Genomic DNA, 24,977 nt, shown 5'->3' with positions numbered 1-24,977 from the left:
TCTGATTACTCAAACGATAAGCTTGATGGGCGACCTGCTCGTTTCACTTTAAACATTGCTTTGAGGCGCGCCAGGTCCGCTAGGATCCCAATACACTGTGCCTTCCACATGAGTCGTGCTCTGCGAGTTTTTGTCCAAGATGCGCTCTCTTCCCTCTCCCGAAGGATCCGTAGCACCACTTTTGCTTACAGTGATAGGGTTAGAACCAGTGGTATCGAGAGTGAAACTGCCCTCATATGCACTGTTCAGCGATACCGTTACGGGCGAACCTGAGGTAATCGCAACAAGGTTTTGGATAGAGTTGACTGGGGAATTCGTATAAGAAAGGGTGATGGGCCCATTGTTGGTGCTGGCAGAGACTTTGAAGTCACCGCCGGTCGCATAATCAGAAAAGGTCGATTGCATGGGACTAGGAACATATCAGTAAATAAGCTGGGATTTGTTAGCATAACGTGACACACTTGTCATCTCTCCTTAAAGGAACTCCATCAACTCGAAGGTACGAAGTCACGTCATTCCGAAGGCCCACTTGAGCATCAATGTCTGCGTTGGTTGTTGTGAGCTCTAACGAAGAAGAAACATCGAAGGCACCCCTGATGAATGCTCTAGTCGACCTGAACGTGCCGATACCTGCAAAGATGGACTAGCAAAATCAAATGAGTGCAAGGCAAGAGAAATGAGAGGAGAGCTCACACCTGATTTAATCCCCGCGGTATCAGCCTGTATGGAGAAAATGTCGAAGTAAACTGATTCCTGGATGTCACCGATGGTATGGGAGTAGCGAGAAGAATTGCTCTCAAATTTCTTGATTTCTAGAAGCTCGCCACTCGAGGTAGCGGGAAATGTTACTGTGTCATCAAAATGCATGTCTTCGTCATCAGAAGGGACCCAATCATCGGGTGTCTGACAGGGTGTTAAGACAGTTTGCCGTGGGGAAAAGAAAAACTCACATAAATTCCAACACCTTCACCGTTTTCTTTCGCCAGCAGACAGACATTGACATGATCCAATGCCTCCTGTGTGTGGTAACGCCCGTACACAAAGACATCAGCCGTATCTTTGACAGCATCCGAGTTTACAATGGTCACACCACCAATGTTCCCACCTCCGCGAGCAAGCAAGTACAGGAGATTGGAGTTGACGGGAAGGTCGAACGAGATGTCGGCCCCGTATTTGTAAAACGATGTCCCATCGGGATTAATGACATACGCTGACCAGTCGAAGCTCCCGACGCAGCGTTGGACAGTGCCATCTTCAGGGGCAGGCCATCCGGCGTCGTCGCCAGCTATGGTGAGCTGTGATCCCTGATTGATGATACCTAAGATCTGCAAATTGATTGTAAAGCGATAAACATACCCTGTTGTGGCTGTAATTATGATATCCAGCCTCAACCACAGTGTCTGTGAAAACACTAAAAACGAGCCAAGCGACGAGAAAGGTTACACAAGAATACATTGGTGGTAAAGGATGAGACCTAACTGGTCCGCTCAGTGAGATAAGGGGGTAATTAAAGGCTTGTAGACTTGGAAGCTAAGGTGACATGGTCTCTATTTGAACGGTAAGGCAAATGGTAGGACGCAGATCGGGTTGAGAACTTACCAGTGTTTACATTTAGGTTTAGTATTGAATTCAAATGGGGAAACGGTTATGTGGAAAGAACGATAAGGCAGAGTCGAGAGTTTACATATAGAAGGTACAATAACTAACCGAATGGCTTTAGTTTTTACCGATGGTTTGGAATGAAGGTCGCTGCATTGATCCTACTAGTAAACGATGAGCTACTACAAAAGGATGGTCTCGAAGTCGGGCCAATGAGTAAATGTCACAGTCGACCGCAAAATGGAGATTACCTATAAGAATCCAAGACTGACGTGAGGTACGTCACATTGAGTGTAATAGGAACCAACATAGAGTCGAAGAACCACACTACACATTCGTTTGCACATCGGATCTTAGAGGACCGCTTGTGCATCACATCACTACATCCAACAGATATCGTTTTCATTCTTTCAAGGTCTGTTACAGCATATTGAGACAAAGTGTTACATTGAGCAAAACGATAAAGAAAGATACTACGTATTTGAAAGGCAACTTGTAAATCGATGCCACTCATACGGTAAGCCTGATGGATGACTTGCTCGTCTTTAACTGAACACTGCTCTGAGATAGGCCCGGTCCGCTATTAGGGTTCCAATATGCCGAGCCTGTCACATGGTCTGAGCTGTTTGAGTCTTTCTCCAGAACACGCTCTCGTCCTTGTCCCGATGGATCTGTTGCACCACTTTTATTAACAGTGAGATGGGAGTAAGAGGAGTCGAGTTTGAAAGCGCCTTCGTATGCACTGTTCAACGATACCGTTATGGGTTCATACACGGTAGATACAACGAGGTTTTGGATAGAGTTGACGGGGGAGTTTGTATAAGTAAGGTTGATGGGTGCCTTGACAGTGGTGGCGGAGACTGTGAAGTTGCCGCCAGTGGCGGCATTAGAGCTGGGGGATATCTCATTTAATACACTCGTACCCATCTACGGGGCAATGTACAAACCTGTCACTTGTTTGAACTCCAGTCAGATAAGAAGCCACATCGTTCTGAAGGCCCACTTGAGCAGTGATCTTGGCGTCAGTGGTTGTGAGCTCTAGCGACGAGGACACATTGAATGCGCCTGTGATAGCCGCTTTAGAGGCCTTGAACGTGCCAGCACCTGCAAAGATGGACTAGAAAAAGATTCAATAAGTGTACAACTGAAAGGGAGATATAGGACTTACTCCCGAGGTGATTCCCGCGGAATCGGCATGTATGTTGAAGGTACTGAAGTAAATTGGTCCCAGGAGATTGCCAATTTGGTAGGAGTAGTAAGAAGAAGTGCTTTCAAAATCCTTCACACTCAAAGGTTTGCCGTCCGACGTGGCCGGAAAAGTCACTGTGACTTTGAAACGCATGTCGTCCAGCTTATTAGTGGGGTGCCAACTGTTGGGTGTCTAACATGGCGTTAAAACAGCTGTCGCAGTTCATTCAGGCGGAGGAGTAAAAAGACTTACAAATATACCGGCGCCCTGGCCATCTTCCTGCTCTTTCTTCAATAAGCAAACATTGGCATGATCCAATGCTTCCTGTCTGTGGTAGTCCACGTGGAAAAGGACATCGACACTATCTTTGGAGATATTCGAGTTCACGATGTGCACGTCGCCGGAGTTGCCACCACCACGAGTTAGGAAGTAGATGAGAGCAGAGTTGACAGGAAGCTCGAACGAGGTTTCAGCAGAAAGGGGGTATCGTGAACCGCTGGGGTTGTGGGTATACTTTGACCAGTCAGAACCGCCCACACTACGTTCAACGGTGCCGTCTGCTGGCGTAGGCCATCCAGCATCGTTAGCGCTGAGGCTAGGTTGCGATTCCTGAGTACAGTGAACGTCAGTAGTCGAAAAGTGATTGTGAAGCAATGGACGTACGCCAAGAGGGACCGAGGGATCCATTAGCGATAGTAAGTAGTTACTCTGTGATAGGTCGTGAGCGACGGGAAAGAAAGTCTGAGGTGGGGGGGAAAGTACTTTGAGTCTTATAAGCAAACGGCGAAGTGAATACGACGTAGTAACGACATGAAGGGACAATGCAGCCAGCCGTGATGCGGCTTGGGGGTCAGAATTGTCGAATGGAGTGAGAAGTCAGGGTTAAGCCCATAGGAGAGGTTTCGAGACAGGTGAAGGGAAGAAGGAATCACCAGCTGGCCAAATGAATTTATCAAGCCGGATATGTCCACAAATGTGAGTATTGTTGAGTGGCCAGAAGGGGGTAGCGTCCACGATGGTCGACATTGATGAGTAACCCAACTACCATGGAGAGAGCAACGAGGGAGTAAGTGCCTCATGCATCGAAGATAGGCGATCGAAGAAGCGGTAATTGAAGCAGACCTACCTCCAAAACCGTTTGTAGCATTTCTCAGACTGGATTAAGTATTTGTTAGTCAATGGCACAAACCGCTTATTGTTGCAATTCCTCTAGACGCTTCGATCACTTCTCTGAACATCTCGAACCGAATAACCAAGCAAGTCTAACGGCTCTTATCTGGCACCTTTCTCGGTGAGTCATGCACCTTAGAAAAAACCTTGCCTCGTGCTTTGGTGCCAGTGGAACCGTTAAGGAACTTCCCTACTGATAGGTACATCTTCACGTAGTCTGCAGAACCACTGCTTAAGGTAGAACATTGACGGTGTGCATGTGCCCTGCAAGACTCGATGCTCAGCACTCAGCACCGCCCCTCGTCATCACTCAGACGAGCGTTGAGGAATATTGGCAGATTTTGCATGTCTGGGACCATAATCGACAACTGGCTGGCGTGTACAGCAACTTGAGAGTTCTCTAGATGTCTGTTATAGAGATAAAGGAGTGAAAGTTGGGTGAAATGAATGTAAAAACGTTTTGGAGCTCAGGTTATGATAGGCTCAGCCGAGAGCGAGGACCCCGGAACATTCAGGTTTGTCCTCGACACTTCATTGATTTCAAGTTACTACTTGGATTTTGGTTGGTACCGTACTACGACGTTCACGGTGAATGATGAAGACTAAGAAGTCTAGTTAGACGCTCTTGGGAATATATATTTCACAGCATCTCTCCAACTCGGGGGGTGTCATGTTCGCCAATTTCTATGAGGACGTCTTAGGAGTCGCAAAAGGCTGGCCAGAAGTGGAACACACTCAGGCTGGAACCGCTCTCGAACATGTTCAAAGAAAAGTGACACTTTACTGATGAACACCATACCAATTGTATAACGCAGAACCGAGAGCATAGATAGTAACGAAAAAAGCAGCTCCTTGTTTCATATCATCCATCCAAAATCCACTTCACCACCAGAGAGCACATTCAACATGTGAGAGCACCATCATTGTTACCCAGGCAGGAATCTGAATCATGTATAAGACTGGCGCTATGATAAGGCACACTGATATAAACTCACCCAGATTGTATCCTGAAGGCTGATCGCCTCCGTCCGAACTGCCGCTGCATGAGCACAACAAGTAAGTTGTATCTGTAAGCGAACAATCATCGCAAGAACTGCTGTACGAGCCACTGTACAATATATTTCTCGGTGAGGGTGGCAGGATGAAGACATTGGAAAAGACTCACCTGGGCGCGCAAGCAAGGTTTCCATCATAATTAGCTACACAATTGTTCAAGTCAATTGCCGTTGCGGTCGTTGATCCACTGTCTGTAACACAGGTTGCATCTAAAACGGAACCGGATAGTTGTATATTGGAACACGAGGCGGCGAAACCACTCGTAGAGATAACGTAGACAGGCAGCGACAAGAAACAAGCGAGAGTCAAAACAGCAGTGAATTGCATGATGGAAGAGGGATGATGAACAGGAAACAACCAAATGCACCCAACATTTATATGTGAGCCGATAAAAGTTGACTGAAAGGATCCTGCTCCGGAGACATCGTGGTAGGAGAAAGACTGAAAATAAGTCGAGGAACATCCTAAGGAACCGTGCCCATCAGAAAACAGGTCCAAGTCCACCAGAAAGATGTCAGTTTTTCATCATACTATTGATTGATTATACAACGGGGTAAACTGCGTGGTCTGGAGCACATGAAATGAGCGTGTCAGCCTCGGGGTGCACAAAGTGGTACAGCGCTCATGACTAACCATACAACCAGACTGTCAGGTCATTGTAAACCGCTGAGGAACTGTGAGTGGTGCTATACTTCCAGGAAATAACTTGAAAGTTTAGCCTTGAGATGTGAAAGAGACACTATCAATGGGTGTATTCCTCTGGGTTGACGACTAGTAAAATTCCTCCTTTTTGGGAGTTATACGAGTAAGTTGCACTTTCCACTTAACGAAAGGGGCGGAGCTGGAAGGCACATTTTGATGGTGACGGCACCGTGAATTCGGTGAGTGAGGCATACGATGTGTCCGGGCCATGGTCCATGTGCAAGGGTTGATTATTAGTGCTATATGTGCGCTAGACCCTATTTTAGCACAGAGCGTTTGCTAGATCATCAAGCATGATGGGATTGCAACTTCTTTTCATCTGTCTGTGGACCAACGGCTTCAGCTTGGAACACCGGAAGATTCAAAACGTCACAAAAAGCGCGACGTAACTACACACCCAGAACATCCGCCGTTTTCTGCCCACTAGCAACCTTGGCCTTAGTAAATTTGCATATTTTTAGTCTCTTTCAGGACACACAGACCTTGGAAAGAGCCCCTTACTGTACCTTATTTATGAAACTTCTTTGGATGGAAAATTGTGGCAGGATTCTAGTCTCCTTTCTTCCAGACGGGTATAGAGCAAGGAGATGAAAGAAAGCTGAGGCAAAAAAACGTTGGAACTTTGGATTACACGGCTCGAAAAAGGCTCCTCCACAGCCACGAGAACTTAGTCCCTAGAGCAAAAAAATCATGATATGATTAGATATGATAAGATAATAATTCAAACTCAGCACAAGTTTATTCCTCACTCTTTCTCCACAGCAGCTAGTACAGGGCCTCACAATGCTAGTAACACTATACATGGACTAATAAAACTAAGTGAAACTCAGCCACTGCCCGAGAGGCTATAGAAACAACTGAGGTATTCCTATACTAAACCCCCTACTACTTATAGTCGGAGGTGCTACTCGCTACAGTATAATGACTCCTAGGAGTACAATTGTGCTCCTAGAAGAACAATGGTTACTCCATGGAGAACAATGGCTGCTTCGGCAGAGACCGGGTTTATCCGGTTTTGTCACTCCCACTCGAGTGCAACCGTAGTCCCATAGCTTTAGAGAATTTCCAGTGTTTTTCATGAGTGAGGGGTTTAGTGAGAATGTCTGCAACCATATCTCCTGTAGGAACGTATCTGATTACTGCCTCTCCCTTTGATACTAAGTCATCTCGGATAAAATGATATTTCCATTGAATGTGTTTTGTGCGAGCACGGAACTGTGGATCTCGTGTAAGAATGATAGCTGCTTGATTGTCACAGTGCAATGTTGTAGGTCCATTTTGAGCATGTCCAATTTCTTCAAAAAATGTCCGAAGCCATGCAAGGTGTTGTCCAGCATTGCTCAATCCAATGTACTCTGACTCCGTGGAGGATAAAGCTACCATGCTTTGTCTTTTGCTTGTCCAGGAGATTGCTCCTCGGATGGTGATAAAGACAAACCCTGATGTTGATCGAGATGTGTCTGGGTCTCCAGACCAATCTGCATCTGAATATCCATAGAAATCCATGTCCATGGAGACATCTGTGCCATCACATCGTAGTTCCATGTCCCTGGTTGCTTTCAGATATCGGAGGACACATTTTGCAGCTTCCCAGTGATGGCTCCTTGGAGCTGAGCTATGCCTGCTTAGTATTCCAACAACGTAGGCAATGTCTGGGCGGGTTCCGAGCATGGCATACATGAGGGAGCCTACAATTGAGAGGTATGACACTTGACGCCCTTCAATATGCATCTCGTGTTACACAATATCTTCCCCTGGAGCATTTGCAAGGAGTTTTGATCCATGAGCCATTGGTGTCCATACTGGTTTGCAGTTCTTCATTCCAGTACGCTCCAGGACTGTGTCAATGTATTGGCGTTGCAATAGGGATATTGTTTTGTTTGAACGATCACGTTGGATTTCTATTCCGAGGATGTATTTTGCTTCTCCAAGGTCCCGCATTTTGAATATGGATTCGAGTTTGGCTTTTGTGATATCCATGAATTTCCGGGATGAAGCTCCTAGGAGGAGGTCATCTACATAGACAACAACAAAGCATATTTGTTTGTTGTCCCAGAATACATAGAGACATGTTCCTGCATTTAGTCTTGTGAAACCGAGCTCCTGGAGCTTGCGATCAAAAGTTTTGTTCCATGTATGACCAGCTTGTTTTAAACCGTAGATGGATTTCTTCAATCTCCAGCAGTATCCAGGTTGGATAGGAACACCCCCTGGAGGAAGCATGTACAGTTCTTCTTCAAGTTCTCCATTGAGATAAGCTGTGGATACGTCCATTTGATCAAGTTCTAGGTCGTACTTTGCTGCCAGGGCTAGAATAATTCGGATTGACTCTAAGTTTGCAACCGGAGCAAAAACCTCCTGGTAATCAATCCCCTCCCTTTGAGTAAAACCTCGTGCAACAATCCGGAGTTTGTATCTCTCAATGTTTCCGTTTTGATCAAACTTGATCCGGAACACAGGTTTTGATGTGATGGGTTTTACTCCCTTCGGAAGTGGAACAGTGTCATATACTGCATTATTATTGAGACTTAGGAGTTCCTCCTCCAAGGCAGACTTCCATAATTCTCCATCTGGACGTGATAAGGCTTCCTTTAGTGTCCTTGGAAGGTCTGTGTTGGATGGACCGGTACTTGCTATTCCAGCAAAGAATGTCTCCTCTGTATCAGATGTTTCTTCATGAACCTCAGGAGCATTAGGTTTCTCCATGGAGTTGTCATGCTGCTCTTTTTGAGACTGTTCCTCATCTAGAGTCCTTTTGATAATCTCGGTTTTTGTCTGCAGGACGGGTCTGGCGACTGCTTCTGCGTACTCCTAGGACTTCAGCAGGCATGACTGCTCTTTTAGGAACTTGTGCAGGTACTCCAGGGAGTAGACGCATTTGTGTATTTGTTGCCCCACTCACTCCTGAAGGTGTTGAATCACTCCTCGAAGGTGTTGGATGCCTTCCAGAAGCTGATCCAATGGACAGGCTGTCTAGCTGTATTCGGACTTTTTCCACATCAGCTGGCTGTATGTTGAGGGGCTGTCCTCCCACTGACTGTAACTCTACTTTGGCTTTCCGTTCTGAAGATGGCCAGTGTTCAGGTCTTGGTTGTAGAGACTGTTGTGGAGGGTGTCTTAGCTGATCAGGTGCTCCCACTGCTCTCGGAATGTCTCCATGGTGTAACAACCAAGAGTTAGTTACTCTGGCGCACACAGGAACACACTATAAAGGTAGTGGAAGTTGGGGAGTGGGTACCCCTTGGGCTGCAGTGAGTTAGTTGGTATACAACAGGAGGACTCGCTGAGGAGTCTCCTGGATCTATTGGGGTATATATACTACTACAGGTTTGTTTGTACATGTGTACTATACAGTTGATGAAGGCAGTGGCTGATGATGTCATAGGGTCTAGCCCGTATGGCCAGCTCCACTGCGTGAGAGAGTTAAGTCTAAAAGTAAAAGAAAGGCAACGCGGCGCGAGAAAGGGAAATGCCGCGTGGCACTTAAAGTATAAAGTTTAAAGCGGAGAATAAAAAGGAAAGGAGATGTCCGGAAATTGTGTTATCGTAACACTACCCCCCTTCTAAGGCTCGACTTCCAGGCGAGACCAAATTCCGGAGGTAGTGGTAAAATTTTCGGGCATAGGTTGAAAGAGGGAATTAAAAAGGTTTGAATCCATGCCTCTAAGCTTCCTGGGAGCTGAGGGATTCCTAGAATAAAATTCGCGAACAGTGTCGCGGGAGTTTTCCAGATGGGATTCTGGTTCCCACGTTCTGTCCTCGTCTCCATAGCCTTTCCATAGGACCAGGAACTCTAATTTTCCACGCTTCAAGCGTGCATCTACCACCCGTTCGACTTCGAACTCTTCTTCACCTTCCTGGGTGACTACTACCGGACCGGGCCGGTCTACGCGCTGTCCCGGCAGCGGTCCTTTGTAGGGTTTCACACGGCTAATGTTAACCGTGGGTACCACCCTCATTCGTTTTGGGAGTTCCAGCTCCACCGCATTAGGTTTGACTTCCTTAATCCGGTAAGGGCCAATCCACTTTTCGGTCAGTTTTCTAGACTGCCGGTCTTTTAATTTCAAGTGGTCGGTGTCTAACCAGACCAGGTCGCCGACCTTGTAATCAGGGGCCTTAGAGCGTCTACGCTCTGCCCTGTCTTTCATCTGCTCCGCAGTTTTAAATAGCGCTTTGCGCGTTTCGTCCAAGACAGACTTCATGTCTTTTGCCATGTTCCCAGCAGCCTCGTTTTTGCTTTTGCCAGGTTCTACACCCACTCTGGGGAGGTACGATCTAGTAACCTCGAATGGTGCCTTTCCTGTAGCCGACGACTGTTTAATATTATAAGAGAACTGGGCTATCTTTAGCCACTTGGCCCAATCTGTCTGTCTGTCGTTAATAAATATCCGGAGATACTGTTTCAACTCCTGGTTGAGTCTCTCCGTTTGTCCATCGGTTTGCGGATGGAACACCGTGGATAATTTAGGTTTGATGCCCAGCATCCGGCATAATTCTTTCGTAAATTCGCTAGCGAATTGCGGTCCTCTATCGGAGATTACCGTTTCTGGTAACCCATGGTTTGACCATACGAAATCCTTAAATAGGTCTGCCGTACCGGCGGCGGTGATGGTTTTGTTGGTGGGTATGAATACCACTTCTTTGGAGAAGCGGTCTACTACCACTATTACTGAATCGTACCCGTTTGACTCGGGCAGATCCGTTGTGAAGTCCACCGATATATCCTGCCAGGGGCCAGCTGGTATCGGGTTCGGCATGAGTTTACCCGCCGGCGGTTGATGGGAATTCTTGGCCATGGCGCATCTTAGACAGGATTTTACGTATTCCTGTATGTCTTTGACCATGCCCGGCCACATGTAGTTTCTGGAGATCAACTCCATTGTTCGTTGCCATCCAGGGTGCCCAGCCACTGGAGTGTCATGATGTCTATCTATTGCCTTGATCCTTGCGGACTCAGGCACATAGATTTTGTTTTTGAAATGAAAGAGCCCGTCTTTCCATGAATAGTTTTCATTGCCGTCAAGGCGCGCCTTTTCCTCTGGGGAGATGTCTTTCCTGAAGACTTCCAGAGAGCGGAATCTTGCCCGATTCTAACATTGGCAACCCTTGATTGATCTATCAGGGTGACACCTTTGTTGTCATCTTCAATGCCGTTGGCATGATCCTCTCTTCTAGATAAAGCATCCGCTTTCCCCATTGAGCTTCCTGGCTTATGAATTAATTTATAATTGAACCTTGACAAGTACACCGCGTAGCGGGCTTGTCTCCGGTTCAGGTCTCGGGCCGTCATGAAGTACTCTAGGTTCTTATGATCGGTCCAAATTTCGAATTGGTGCCTAGCACCTTCTAAGTAGTGCCGCCAGTGCTCTAAAGCTCTAATGATGGCCAGCATCTCTTTGTCGTATATTTGATAGTTGCGCTCTGTAGGCGACAAACTATGTGATAAATAGGCACAAGGCCTCCAAAGATCATCAGGGCTTTTGATTGATAGAACAGCCCCAGTGGCGAAGTCAGAAGAGTCGGTTTCTAGCCGGAACTCTTTGTCTAATTCAGGGAATGCCAATATGGGCGCTGTTGTAAATGCCTGTTTAAGCTTATCAAAAGCTTCCTGTTCTTTGGCGCCCCACTGCCAAACAAGGTCCTTTTTGGTGAGATCGTTCAACGGTCTCGTGATTTTTGCAAAGTTTTCAATAAACCTTCGGTAGAAATTACCTAAGCCTAGGAAAGCCCTAACTCCTTTGACGCGAGTAGGTTCTGGCCATTCCAAAATAGCTTGAACTTTCTCAGGGTTCATCCTGATTCCGTTCTGGCCTATGATCATACCGAGGAAGTCTACTTCCTTCACTTTAAAATTACATTTTTCGGGCTTAACGAATAGGTCCCGTTCCTGTAAGCGTCGAAGGACTTCTTGCACGATCCTGTCATGCTCAGCCTCATCGTCCGACTTTGTAAATATTAATAAATCGTCAATGTAAATGACGACACAGTTCTCCATATCCGCAAAGATCTCGTTCATCATGCTCTGGAAGGTCGCCGGTGAATTGGTCAACCCAAAGAACATAACAAGGGGTTCAAAAGATCCTCGGTGGCACATGAACGCGGCCTTCCAAGCATCTTCCTCTTTGATTCGTACATTGTTGTACCCCCATCTGAGATCCATTTTTGTCAGGATTTTGGCACCAGCCAATTTGTCCACTAGCTGACTAATTAAAGGCAGCGGATACGCATTTTTAACCGTGTGCTCATTCACGTAACGATAGTCCATAATCATTCGCTTTTTACCATCCTTTTTAGGAATGAAGAACACCGGGGACGTCATAGGACTTTTGGAAGGTCTGATGTAACCCTTCCTAAGTTGTTCGTCTATGAAACTAGATACCTCGTCTCTTTCGGGAGCAGAGAGCGGTATCATGTGTCCCTTCCTTGGTTTGAAGGTGTCTTTCAAATCTATAGCATGGTCCCAAGGCTTAGCCTCTGGGAAGCGCTCTGATTTGTGTTTCGAAAAGACTTTCCAGAAGTCGTGGTACTCGGGAGGTACCAGCCTCTTAATCTCTTCCTCAGGTTTTACCTCATCATCGTCATCGTCGATCTTTTCTAAAGATCTGAGCTCGTAAACGTGACTAGCGTTTAACTTTTCGAGACGCTCATTGTGACGGACATGATTTGGTTTACCCAAGTTTACACATTCCTGGGGACAACGTGACAATGTGACAACCCCTGTCTGCCAGTTGATCTCAGGATTGTGTTTAAATAGCCAGGTCCAGCCTAAGATTAAATTAATCTTCCCTAGTTGGGTAGCCTCGGCAGTGACTCGTTCTCTGTGTCCTTGGTATTCGACCACAAAAGAACATTTGTGTGTAATACAGCCACCTGCGTTAAGCGTACCGTCAACGTTATAGACGGGAATAGACGTTTCTAATTTTACAAGGGGGAGTCCAATTTGCTCCGCCCAGACCTGATCTATGAAGATCCCGTTAGCGCCTGAATCAAGCAGTGCGCTCGTTGAGTGTACTTTGCCCCTGGCAAGGTTTTCCACGCCAACGTCTAAACGGATCTCCTTTTGGAATAAATATGTGCGCATCAACACACGCCTTGGGATTTCGGGAAAGGGTGGCTCCGAAGAAGAAGAAGGAGAAGAAGAAGAAGAAGAGGAAGAGATCTTGAATGACACATGTTTTTCTATTTTTGTTTTACCAGAATCAAGCACCCTAGTGTTTGTCTCGCCGGGGCCACGCTCCAAGGGAGACACTGGTGCAGCGGTAGTATCATAAATATTACAGTTACATTTCTTTATACAAGTACATACTTCTGATAACAAATTTAAAAACTTATTTACAAATTGGGGAGCCATCCCCGTCATTCCGTTATTGCTCGTGCAACACCCCGGAGCAGGGGCCACTTTGTTGTGGTTTACTTCATTTTTGCCAGGAGCTAAGGTACCCAAGTGACCTAAGCCCCAAATTCTTTTCCCTGAGCCTTCATTTCGTTGACCTGTTGGTCATAGAAGAAGGCCCGGATTTCGTCGTAAGAACGACTGGCCAAAGAGTTGAGCCGATCGTCCGGTTTTTCGTTTTCTAGTTGGCGCACCTGGCGCCCTTTATTTTTTTGTTGGGCAGCCTGCGCCCCGTTTCTACAGTCTCGGGACATGTGTCCCTCTTGGCCGCAGTTGTAACAGTTGCCCTTGAATCTGCACATTTGTCCGCCTTGGACCGCGCCGATATCCATAGGAGCACCCTGTCCTGGCTGCTGTAACAACCAAGAGTTAGTTACTCTGGCGCACACAGGTACACACTATAAAGGTAGTGGAAGACGGGGAGTGGATACCCCTTAGGCTGCAGTGAGTTAGTTGGTATACAACAGGAGGACTCGCTGAGGAGTCTCCTGGATCTATTGGGGTTTATATACTACTACAGGTTGTTTGTACATGTGTACTATACAGTTGATGAAGGTAGTGGCTGATGATGTCATAGGGCCTAGCCCGTATGGCCAGCTCCACTGCGTGAGAGAGTTAAGTCTAAAAGTAAAAGAAAGGCAACGCGGCGCGAGAAAGGGAAATGCCGCGTGGCAATTTAAAGTATAAAGTTAAAACGGAGAATAAAAAGGAAAGGAGATGTCCAGAAATTGTGTTATCGTAACAGCTGCAGCCCGAACGGCTTGAACCCGTGAGAGTGATTATGATGTTGGTTTGATGACCCAGGGCGCCTCTGGGGTATGGTGGTTTGTTTGGTGGACCCGCCACCTTGGTGCATGGTGTAGAGCTCTATGGCTCTACCGACTCGTCGTACTTCCTCAGCCGCCAGGGCCAAGTTGTCACTTCGTGTATCCTGCAGATAGATCTGTTCTGCAATGCGAGGGTTCACATTGCGTTCTAGCAGTTCCACTGCGTGTTCATTGCCAAGACCCCCTTGGATTGAGAGGGCCAGGAACCGGGTTACGAAATCATCCGTCCTCATGTTTCCTTGTTTGAAGGAACGGATTTGCTGACGCGCCCAGTCACGCTCAGCTTGCGGTTTGAAATATTTTTCGATCTCTGTTTTGAGATCGTCCCAGGTGGGCCACACACCCGCGGTGTAGCATTCCTGAAGTCTTACTTGGGCGTATCGATCCGCCACAGGTCCTTTTAGGCGAGATAGCACCGCAGTGGCTACCTCAAAATCATCGGCAAAAGCGTCCCAGTTCGCCTTGACCCAAATCTGGAGCTTGATCCACCATTCGGCAAATCGCGCTCGGTCTCCTTCGAAGGCGCCAGGGTCAGCGACGACTTCGACTTTCTTGTTGAATTTCTTTTCCACCGAGGGGGTTGCTACAGGGGGGTTGGCCTGTATCTCGGCGAGCTGCGAGGTTAATTCAGCTATCTGCACACGCATTGCGTGCAGTAGCGCATTCATATCTTGGGGTTGCGACGACATGTCGACTTGTTCTCTTTGGGTAACGTAAAAATAGGTAACTGGGGGTCCCCGCTTGCTATCTGCGGATCAACCTCTTCCCAGCTGAGTATCGGATCTCAATCTCCGACTACCCACACTATAGTATTTGAAAATGTATCTAAAATGTAAACGTAATAAACCCTGGTCCAAACGGTTGTCAGGGGGTGGTCCGCTTGTTAAGCTGTCAACCCTTCTCCAGACTGGCGGAGGCAAGTGCCCGGCCTGGTCAGAGGTATTCGAAAGTGAAAGTTTGTGTTCTAAATCTAATCAACAGTGGTTCCACACCGACTGCTGAGCTAAGGTACTCCCCTTAACGCTGGGGGCCGCGTATCGAAGGTTTGCGTTCTTCTCCCGAAGCACTACAAGGCCGTCGCTAGGAGCGCACCTATCTGCTATGTGGGATATTCCTAACCGCTAACCAATCTCCTTCACCCTGGAGTCCGGGTGCCCAGTGGGACTTTTTGCACAAACGTGCGAGAGAGTAGAAAGAGCGAGTCCTAATGTAACAACCAAGAGTTAGTTACTCTGGCGCACACAGGAACACACTATAAAGGTAGTGGAAGTTGGGGAGTGGGTACCCCTTGGGCTGCAGTGAGTTAGTTGGTATACAACAGGAGGACTCGCTGAGAAGTCTCCTGGATCTATTGGGGTATATATACTACTACAGGTTTGTTTGTACATGTGTACTATACAGTTGATGAAGGCAGTGGCTGATGATGTCATAGGGTCTAGCCCGTATGGCCAGCTCCACTGCGTGAGAGAGTTAAGTCTAAAAGTAAAAGAAAGGCAACGCGGCGCGAGAAAGGGAAATGCCGCGTGGCACTTAAAGTATAAAGTTTAAAGCGGAGAATAAAAAGGAAAGGAGATGTCCGGAAATTGTGTTATCGTAACACATGGAGGTATTGCCCCACTGCTCTCGGAACATCTTCATGCTGATATGGTTTCATTGCTTGTGGAACATCTCCTTGGAGATGTGGTTCCATTTGTAATTCATTTGGATCTCGGATCTGAGGGTCAGGATCATCCTCCTCCAATGTTTTTTGGTCTGGATAGTGAGCATTCTCTGGAATGAGTCCCTCCCACTGATCTGTGCTAGTGTCTGTGTTCCAGGGAGCAGGGTCATCCTTTTGTACCTTTCTGGATTCATTGAATATGACATGCCGACTGGAAAACACAGTCCGTTTTTCAGTGTCTAGGAGTTTGTAGGCTTGCTTTCCATGTGTGTAGCCAACCATTATGGCTTTGCGCCCCTTGGAGTAAAACTTCCCTTGCCTTTTGTCTTTCGGAATCAAGGCATATGCTTGGCATCCAAAAGGGCGAAACAAAGTTGGATCAACTCTCCTTTTAAACAGTATTTCATATGGGGTCTTTCCATGGAGTCCTGATGCTGGGCTGCGTGCTGTGATATATGCAGCTGTTTGCATGGCATCTACCCAAAATGACTTTGGGAGCTTGGAATCATGGAGCATAGTGGTTGCTAATGTAGCCAATGTCTGATTCATGCGTTCTGCAATGCCATTTTGTTCCGGAGTATCTGCAGCTGTAGTTTCTTGGATGACACCATCTCCTCGGAGTTGATTTTTGAATGCATTGCCAGTATATTCTCCTCCCCCATCGCTCCGGAGGAATTCTGTGTATAGTGGAGTGAAGTTTTCTTCTCCCAAATGAGTCCGGAAGAATGTTTGGACATCTTCTTTCCATTGCTTGTATTGTTCCAGTACTTCACTTTTATGTTTTAGGAAATATATCCATGGAAATTTGGAGAAATCATCTACAATGATAATCCAGTACCAAAAACCCTCCCTGGAAGTTGGTTTGATTGGTCCTCCAACATCTGTGTGCACAATTTGTATGGGGAGCTTGGCTCGGTTTCCTCCAGTGGACTTGAAAGGTAATTTCTTCATCTTTCCTAAAGCACAAGGTTCACAAAACTCTGGGGTTCTGGTAAGGGTGTCTATGTCCTGGAACTGTCTTTTTGTAACCATTCGTTGCAAGTGGTCCATTCCAATGTGTCCCATTCTCCTGTGCAATAAATTTACATCTACTGCTGCAAAAGCTGACTCCAGGTTGATTTTGGGTTTTGCTTGGATGTGATAAAGTCCTCGCTTGTGTAACGCAGTGAGGATAAGTTCCTCCTTTTTCCGAACTTCACAAGCATTTGACCCTGCTGGAAAAAGTGTTGATAACCCCGTTTTGGACAATTTGTGGACAGAGACGAGTGCTAACGTGAAGTTTGGCACAAGTAAGACATTTGACAGTGCAATATTGTAGTCCTTTTTGCCAACAGTTGCTTGTAGGATTACTGTTCCAATGCCAATTGCATTTACAGAGGATTCATCCCCAAAACTGATTGTCCTCGGAGGATGCAGAACATGGTATGCAGGAGCGGTGAGGGACCATGTGGGATGTTGCTCCGGAGTCAATAATAATTGTTGTTTTGGTCTTATCGGGTTCCGACACAAGGTAAGCTTGAATGTGTTTAGCAAGGGGCTTGGAAATATGTACATGTTCCAATGCAATATGACTTTGTTCCTCCTCAGAGTCAGATCCAGATGATTGCTCCGCTGTATTTGCCTTTTCCTTCTCTTTTCCTTTATCCTTGTGTCTTTCCTTTCCCTTCTTCCTTTGACCTTTTTCAGCTGACTGAAGTGTTTGACACTCCGAGGTGTTGTGTGATTTGGCTTTGTGGAAGTTACACCATTTCTCCTCGGATTTGAGTGCTGATTCGGAACCTCCAGGGGCCTTCCCGGACTGTCATGCAACTTCTGCAGTGATCCGGATCTCAACTACATCAAAGGTAAGTTTATTTTCTTCAATCGTGTTGATTACTGATGACTGAAATATTTGCCATTCAGGAGCGCATGGGAGAGATTGGAGAAGAGCAAAAGCCATGAGTTTGGTATCAACTCGTAGTTTCATTCCAGAGAGGTGTGAATCAATTGTCTGGATTTTCGCAATGTGGTCCTGGATAGGTGATGTCCCATCCCAGGACAATTTTGTGAGTTGCTGGAATGAATAGAAGGCCGAGGCAATGTTGGATGTTTGATGGAGTGAGACAAGTTTATCAAATAACTCCTTGGAGCTGGTGAGGTCTCCAGTCCTCATTAGGAGGGCATCAGAGATGTGGTCCTGGATGATTCCATGTGCCTTCTCATCCTTAAGTATCCAGGTGATCTCAGGATCCTCCAAGGAGGTAGGTTTTTCTGGTGAGGGCTTAAGCTCCTCTCCAGTAACAACCCAGAGAATTTTTTCCCGACGTAGCTTTGAGATGATCCAGAGTTTCCATATCTGAAAATTGTTGGGTCCAGTGAGAACTGGACATGCGGATGTATCGCGTGCTGTGGTCATGGTTCCGAGGTTGCCGTTTCAAATAAGAATTATTTCCTGCGTAGCTTTTGCGCACTAGGGCTCATAACCTAATAAACCTAAGTGAAACTCAGCCGCTGCCTGAGAGGCTATAGAAATGACTGAGGTATTTCTATACTAAACCCCCTACTACTTATAGTCGGAGGTGCTACTCGCTACAGTATAATGATTCCTAGGAGTACAATTGTGCTCCTAGGAGAACAATGGTTACTCCATGGAGTGGTGGCTATGCTCCATGGAGAACAATGGAACAATGGCTGCTTCGGCAGAGACCGGGTTTATCCGGTTTTGTCAGTCCTGACACCTTGCTCCTAGTACAAAGGTTATAGTGGGGAGTGGGAGAGGAGGTTATGGGAGCAGTCATGGGTGCCGGTCCAGTCATCGCAGGTTGATCAAGTCCGGATTCGAGGAGAGGCGGTATTCCTGTCGGAACAAGGTGGTTTTCTGTTGGTAGTTTAGACTGTTTAGAGTTAAAAAAATGTGACGTTCGCGTGACGCTAACGCCCCAAGTCGAGCTTTCGTACTATAACTGGTGTAAGTCTAGTCAATTCAAGCTACTCCTCCATATCGATTACATCTGGACTTTATACGTCTACAGTAGCGACAGGGATCAGCAAACTAATAAGTGCAAACACAGGAGAAGCAGCAGTCCATAAGGAGCGTGGACGAAAGGAGTGACGGAGATAAGTGTTCGCATGTTCAAAGAGCGTGGTCAGACGCCTAGCGCCAGGTGAGTCGATTCGGGTTTCAGCCTCGTTACACCATCTTATGGTGGTATTGGATTGGATTTTGACTTATCTTCTACTGTACAGGACTTAGTCATCTAGATAAGTATGTATTATTTCAAGATTTACAGGTCTACAAGTCGAAATGGAAAAATGCCTAAGTCCTCGATGGATATCTTGTCAATATGCACCAAAAATGAGCATATTCTCAGAAGATATCAACCTTCGGATATCCGGTCAATATCTCGTGGATATCACCAGAACATCCGGAGATTGGCGGGAAATATCCATGGTTGAAAATCCGACTTTTTTTGCGGTGTAACACCTAAGTGATACCAGATGCTTTATCGAATACGCTATTACACTAGTAGTTGTGTACGCGGACCACCCGATTTTACACAAACACCATACTTTTCCGCTTACAGTTAGCACTCATGCAATCAACGATCACTTTCAAAACGTTTCGTTACAACAATAGTAGTACAACAAGGGCAAGATGATAAAACAAACAAAAAGCTACTTTGAATACAAATCACTTCGCAACCTAGCCAGAAATTACCATCCACTTCAAACGACAAGGGTGATGGGTGCCCTAGTCGTGGTGATTTGGACAGTGCCTTGAGTAACTCCCGGTCCGCTATTGGGCTGCCAATACGCTGAACCTGTGATATGGTCCATGCCCCCAGATTTCTGATCCACAACACGCGTTCTGCCTTGCCCCGAAGGGTCTGAGGTACTACCTTTGTTGACATGCACCGGGGCAGAAGATGAGTCAACAGTGAAAGCACCTTCGTAGGCGTTGTTCAGCGTCACTTTCACGGGCGCATTCACGGTAGACGCTACAAGGCTTTGAATAGAGTTGACAGGCGAGCTCGTGTAGACAAGGGTGATGGGTCCCCTGCTGGCAGTAGCAGACACTTTGAAGTCACCGCCAGAGGCTGCATCAGTGGTAGAACTAAAGGATGCATCAGTTAGTATACTGTATTCATCAACGGGGCCATGTACAAACCTGTCACTTTGAGTTCCAGCCACAAGGCCAATTTGGGCGTTGATTTCTGCATTCGCAACAGTGAGCGCGAGCGATTCGGAGACATCGAATGCGCCCTTGATAGAAGCCTTAGCATCGTTGAACGTGCCGACGCCTGCAAAGACAGACTAGAAAAATTTAAATAAGCGTGCTAGCAAAGCGAAATACAAGGAAAGCTTACGCCTGAGGTAATGCCTGCACCAGACTGTATGGTGAGAGCACCGAAGGAAACCGAAGCTTTGATGTCCCCAATTGTATTGACGTAGTCAGTGGAAGTACTTTCGAACCTCTTGATATTCAAAGGTTTGCCATCAGAGGTGGCAGGAAGTGTCACTGTGGCTGTGAAACGCAGTGGGTCGTTCGGAATGGGGTGCCAGTCGTCGGGAGTCTAACAAGGCGTTAAGAAAGCCGCCACAGTCTATACGGTCAGAAGGGGCAAAACAAACTCACATAGATACCAACGCCTTCTCCATTTTCCTCCTCTTTCTTCAATAGGCAGATATTAGCATGATCTAAATCCTCCTGAGTTTTGTAGTCCACGTGCACAAGGACATCGGCGGTATCTTTGACGACGCTCGAGTTCACGATGTTTAAGTGACCCATGTTGGCGCCGCCACGAGCTATGAAGTAGAGAAGGTCGTCGTTGACGGGAAGATCGAATGAAGTTTCAGCGGAATAGGGGTAAGGCGACCCAGGGTTCTCGGTGTACGTCGACCAATCAGAACCGCCGACGCTACGCTCAACTGTGCCATCTTCTGGTTTAGGCCATCCGCCATCGTTAACATTCGCGTTAGGTTGCGATCCCTGAGTGCAGTGAACGTCAGTAGGTGCAAAGGGGTGCAAAATAGCGGACATACAGTGAGGGATGTTGTGTTAGAAGCCATTTAGTGATAGTAAAAGACAACTCTGAAAGAGGTTGATGAGCGATGGGGAAGAAAGTGTGAGGTAGGAGGAAAAGTACTTGGAGTCTTATAAGCTAACGGCGAGATGAGTGTGACATAGTAATAATATGAGGAGACAATATAGCCTGTAACGCGGCTTGGGGCCAGAATTGTCGAGTGGGGGGTGAGTAATCAGGGTGGAGGGAATTTACGAGACAGCTGAAGGGAAGAAGAATCTCCGGCTGGCCAAACGTATTCAACAAGCCGAACACGACGGGACTCCACAAGGATGAGTATTGCTGAGTGGCCATAAGGGGGTGGCGTCCACGACGGCCGACATTGGTGAGTAAGCCAACTACCAATGGAGAGGGCAGAAAGGGAGTAAGTGCCTCATGGAAAAGTCATCGAAGATAGGCTATCGAAGAAGAGATGACTGAAAGAGACCTAGTACCTCCAAAACCGTTTGTAGTTTCTCAGACTCGATTGCTTGTTAGTCAATGGCGCAAACCGCTTATTGTTCGAATCCTCCGGACGCTTCAATCACTTCTCAAAACACCTAGAACCGAATAATCAAGTAAGTTTGACGGCTCTTACTTGACACCTTTCTCGATAAGTCATACGCCTTGAAAAGAACCTCACCTCATGTTTTGGTGCCAGTGGGACCGTTAGGGAACTTCCCTAATGATAGGTGCAACTTCACGTAGACTCGGAACGATGTCATACTAGTAGTGTGTTTGAGCCCTGATGAGCTCGATTGATGAGGCTTAGTGGTCATCGCTGTTTCTAGTATCAATTGAATAGAGATGGGTATTCATCTGCAAAGTGGTCGAACTCGCTTGATAGTTTTATGGCTAAGCGCAATTCAAAAATCTGAGCTAATCCCATTTGGGTTTCCAAAACTTCCTCCAACATACTTTTGAAGACCAATTTCGGTCAGATGTTGACGGACCATTCGAGAGACTCATCTAAGAATGCGGGGCCTTGCTGGCGTTTACGACATTGCATCGCGTACCTTCTCACGCCAGTGGTCCATTTGTGTCCTCCAAAGGTGCTTCGACCTTCCAGTTGCTTCATCTTGTCTATGGATAAAACGGCCCCGTCATGGGGTACGCGGATCTACTGGTCTTGCCAAGAGCTAATCGTCCAATAGAAAGATATGTCCTTCGCAGTCATTCGCGGCCACCCTTGGCACATGTCGTTTTTCTATGTCACGATAGTACAATCGAGAACCGCAGGGATGTGCAAACCTCCGGGCGATGCCATCATCTTGAACCGAAGAATGGAACATTTGATAGATCCTTGCCGGACACCATTCTTGATGCAAGATGTGTGCCTTGGAAAACCCTGACGAGTCTATGTCATCGTTGAAGGGAAAGGTCGTAAAACTGGGTCGTGCGTGGTGATGCGTGTGTATCAAGGAGGTCAACAGTACTCTCTTCATAGTACTTCCCACCATTATCTTTCGCTCGACCCTCTATTGAGCAGGCTCGCACGCTATTTTGCACCCGTAGTCCAGCATGTCGCCTTCATCTCTGCAGGCTACTCTCCATTTGTGACCACCGTCATGTACACTCCGTTCAAATCAGACGCGCAGTCTCTCCCTATTCACTTCAAAACACCCCGCGTCATCACAAAGCATGTTGCATCAGTATATCGTCGACTCAGATCTGCTGTTGACAACCTACATCCCTGAGCCCAAACTTTCTTCATATTTTCTCCATCGTGCTTCTAGGTCACTGCTCAGGCGAACACAAATAGAGCAGTATGATCTCCCATTCCATCTTACTAGTCGAGATATCTGCTAAGTTAGAGGTATCGTAGGGTAGGTAGGCTTTATAATATCGCTCCAAAGGATTGTTGTCAATGCTACTGACCGCTAGCGCACGAGAATGCACCTACCCTAAAACAATACGAGAGTATCATTCTGAGACAGGCAACACAGTGATGGTGACACCTACAACTTTGTTTGCTCTTTCGCGGCTTGGACGTCAATCGTGCGCACCTATTTGTTTGCACTCCATCTCCCAAAGGCTAAGTACCGCTCTCGATGGGCGTTTTGATCATCTGAATCATTACGGATTCCTGACCTGCTAGTGTGTGCTCGATGCGCCAAGCAGCCACTCTGAAATCCATTGAAGTACTCAAAATTCAAAAGTACTCAAACGTTAAAGCTTTTAATAGCAAGTTTGTAACAGGTGAACGTTTGTGTTGACATGCTAGTGTGTTAGCTTTTTTGCTGGAAATATACCCGGATGCCCGCATCTATAATATTCAAACTCCATCACTGGTAGTCACCATCGCTGTGACTTGGATCTGAGGTATAAGTATATCAACCATCCTTGAAAACACCACCTTGTAAGTATATTCCTGGCGTCAAATACTATTGAATCTATATCGATGATCTTATACAGTGACTGATCCAATACGGGAATGACTTGGACGAAAACACATCGTCCAATGGGTATGAGTCGACGCTAGAAGTTGCACGCCTACATCGAACTGTCAAGATGTTGAGAATCTCAGGTAATGATCCATAGCTCTCCGTGCCATCTTACTGATGGCAGAGGCACCTGACTTTTGTCTACAGAACGTATTACGGTTGCACCGTGATGCTGGATGACGCATGCGCGGCCCAGTGACAAGGGAACGAGGACTATTGGATCTAAGACCCAAGGGGTTGTGCAGGAAGACTTCTGTAGTTAAAGACTAGCGCTCACTTCGAAATGGATATTTAAGAAAGGCTGTTTGAAAGGGAATTTACCAGCAAACCCCTCTCGCCTTCGTTCTGCGACGTCGAGCTCTCAACTGCCTATCCATTTCGCCCAATTCCACCATCTCATCGTCCTCCTCTGAATATCGCCCGCCAACCATGGATCAAATTGAAAAGTCCTCTGCCCAACTTCCCCCGCCTTTTGTCCATTTCGACGGCATTGACAATGTCCGCACGATCCACAACGCTTCCTCCGCCGTCAAGATCAGACCCTACATCGTCTTTCGTGCCGCCGATCCCATTTTCATCACAGCGATAGGGAAAAAGCAAATCATCGGACACCGAGTTACCGTCATCACCGACATGCGCTTAGACCGTGCATCCGACCTTGTTCTCAACATCCCCGGTATCGAATGGGTGTACGTCAAGCGAGAAGATGACCTGCCTGAAGACCAAACTTATGCGGAGATTGCTGATAGGTATGGATATTCTAACCTCTCTGTTGATATGTCATTGACGGTCTTCTCTCCAGGCTAAGGGGTTTTGAAACAGTCCCTATACAAGTTAGCTATGCTCAGTCAAGCATAAAATAAATGGGCTAACAAAATGTTATGGTAGGCCTTCCTCGTTGCATACGCCTCCATACTACAACAATCGGGAGGTGTCTTCAGTAACTTCTTCAAACATCTCAGGGATAGGCCCAACCAGCCAGTTGTAGTCCATTGCTCCGGTGAGTCGCCTCTAATCAATCCACCACAGGCTAAATCTCAACGACAAAACTGCTACTTCAGCTGGGAAGGACAGGACAGGGTTAGCGATAGTTCTACTTCTATTGGTATAATGGCTTCTACGATTCTTTCTGCGATAGGATGACTGACCCGATTTTAGCTCCTTGGTGTCTCCGATGAGGATATCGTCAAAGATTACGTTCTTTCGAACATCGGCTTAGAGTCTGCATTGCCGAGGATGATAGCAGAGTTTGAAGCTCGCAACCAGGCATATATCGACCATCCTAAAGGGTTGAGGGTCTTCCTCAGCGCAATGTGAGTGTGCCTCGGTCTCCAACTTTTGTTCTTTTTTACTCACCGTTTGTTGAAAGACCTGAAGCGATGACTGCAGTGCTGCAGTGCATTCGAGAAGTGTTCGGCGGAGCAGAGAATTATGCCAAGGAGCATATGAAATTGACCAGCGAGGATTTAGCCAGAATTCGCCAGAACTTACTTTTGCCTTGAGTCTACAGTCATAACGTGTTGTAAATGCCATTGGAACGGGCTGTACTTGTCATGCTTGTAAAATCCCTATAACTTTCTTGATACCTTTCTTGTAGCCATTGTGTACGAAACCACGGACTTGCAACTTGCCTCCGACTCGACGGTGCTTCAACTTGAAGTTCAATGAAGTCAGGTGTGACTTGACGATAACGGTGATAGACAGGAGCCGACTTGCTTGATTATTCGGTTCAAGGTCAGCGATAAAAAAAAAAAGTGATGATGATGATGGAATATGAACTGAAGCTTGCGGGGAAGAACAATTGCGGTTGCTCAGGCCTAAAGCTGAGAAGAATTTGTGAGCGTTCAAATGTTCAGTCGCGTGTCTCGATCGTTTTATTTTGTTCCCCGATCACG

At 46.7% G+C, this 24,977-nt stretch overlaps 7 protein-coding genes across 7 annotated transcripts; 2 read left to right on the top strand and 5 right to left on the bottom strand.

Annotated features, from left to right (window-relative positions):
* Window positions 1–48: 48 nt before the first annotated feature.
* Window positions 49–3,650, bottom strand: SERLADRAFT_452366 (uncharacterized protein; the record flags this gene model as incomplete). The annotated part of the gene is made up of 7 exons (XM_007322128.1): window positions 49–101; window positions 2,205–2,515; window positions 2,547–2,716; window positions 2,768–2,980; window positions 3,041–3,397; window positions 3,452–3,496; window positions 3,551–3,650. The coding sequence occupies 6 exons, from the start codon at window positions 3,473–3,475 to the stop codon at window positions 49–51; spliced, it is 1,128 nt and encodes a 375-aa protein (XP_007322190.1).
* Window positions 3,651–4,711: 1,061 nt separating this feature from the next.
* On the bottom strand, window positions 4,712–6,377 carry SERLADRAFT_476158 (uncharacterized protein; the record flags this gene model as incomplete). The annotated part of the gene is made up of 6 exons (XM_007322127.1): window positions 4,712–4,900; window positions 4,954–5,066; window positions 5,124–5,581; window positions 5,648–6,039; window positions 6,114–6,139; window positions 6,199–6,377. The coding sequence occupies 3 exons, from the start codon at window positions 5,339–5,341 to the stop codon at window positions 4,860–4,862; spliced, it is 372 nt and encodes a 123-aa protein (XP_007322189.1).
* Window positions 6,378–15,869: 9,492 nt separating this feature from the next.
* SERLADRAFT_340124 (uncharacterized protein) lies at window positions 15,870–16,112 on the bottom strand (the record flags this gene model as incomplete). Its single annotated transcript, XM_007322126.1, has 1 exon — window positions 15,870–16,112. A coding segment is annotated over one exon (243 nt), but the record flags the coding sequence as incomplete, so codon positions are not given.
* Window positions 16,113–16,141: 29 nt separating this feature from the next.
* Window positions 16,142–16,366, bottom strand: SERLADRAFT_398754 (uncharacterized protein; the record flags this gene model as incomplete). The annotated part of the gene is made up of 1 exon (XM_007322125.1): window positions 16,142–16,366. A coding segment is annotated over one exon (225 nt), but the record flags the coding sequence as incomplete, so codon positions are not given.
* A 2,816-nt stretch (window positions 16,367–19,182) lies between these two features.
* SERLADRAFT_476157 (uncharacterized protein) lies at window positions 19,183–20,924 on the bottom strand (the record flags this gene model as incomplete). Its single annotated transcript, XM_007322124.1, has 6 exons — window positions 19,183–19,689; window positions 19,744–19,889; window positions 19,943–20,149; window positions 20,212–20,565; window positions 20,619–20,667; window positions 20,723–20,924. The coding sequence occupies 5 exons, from the start codon at window positions 20,643–20,645 to the stop codon at window positions 19,302–19,304; spliced, it is 1,122 nt and encodes a 373-aa protein (XP_007322186.1).
* Window positions 20,925–21,584: 660 nt separating this feature from the next.
* SERLADRAFT_476156 (uncharacterized protein) lies at window positions 21,585–22,229 on the top strand (the record flags this gene model as incomplete). The annotated part of the gene is made up of 1 exon (XM_007322123.1): window positions 21,585–22,229. One exon carries the CDS (start codon window positions 21,744–21,746, stop codon window positions 22,008–22,010), a length of 267 nt encoding a protein of 88 aa, XP_007322185.1.
* An 895-nt stretch (window positions 22,230–23,124) lies between these two features.
* Window positions 23,125–24,713, top strand: SERLADRAFT_476154 (uncharacterized protein; the record flags this gene model as incomplete). Its single annotated transcript, XM_007322122.1, has 7 exons — window positions 23,125–23,141; window positions 23,206–23,831; window positions 23,885–23,915; window positions 23,971–24,082; window positions 24,144–24,187; window positions 24,241–24,395; window positions 24,452–24,713. The coding sequence occupies 6 exons, from the start codon at window positions 23,512–23,514 to the stop codon at window positions 24,582–24,584; spliced, it is 795 nt and encodes a 264-aa protein (XP_007322184.1).
* Window positions 24,714–24,977: the final 264 nt, after the last annotated feature.

This window comes from Serpula lacrymans (assembly GCF_000218685.1).
Source record: "Serpula lacrymans var. lacrymans S7.9 unplaced genomic scaffold SERLAscaffold_12, whole genome shotgun sequence".
NCBI lineage: Eukaryota > Fungi > Basidiomycota > Agaricomycetes > Boletales > Serpulaceae > Serpula > Serpula lacrymans.
The sequence above is the reverse complement of the archived record's forward strand: the minus strand, read 5'-3'. Positions and strand labels throughout refer to the sequence as shown.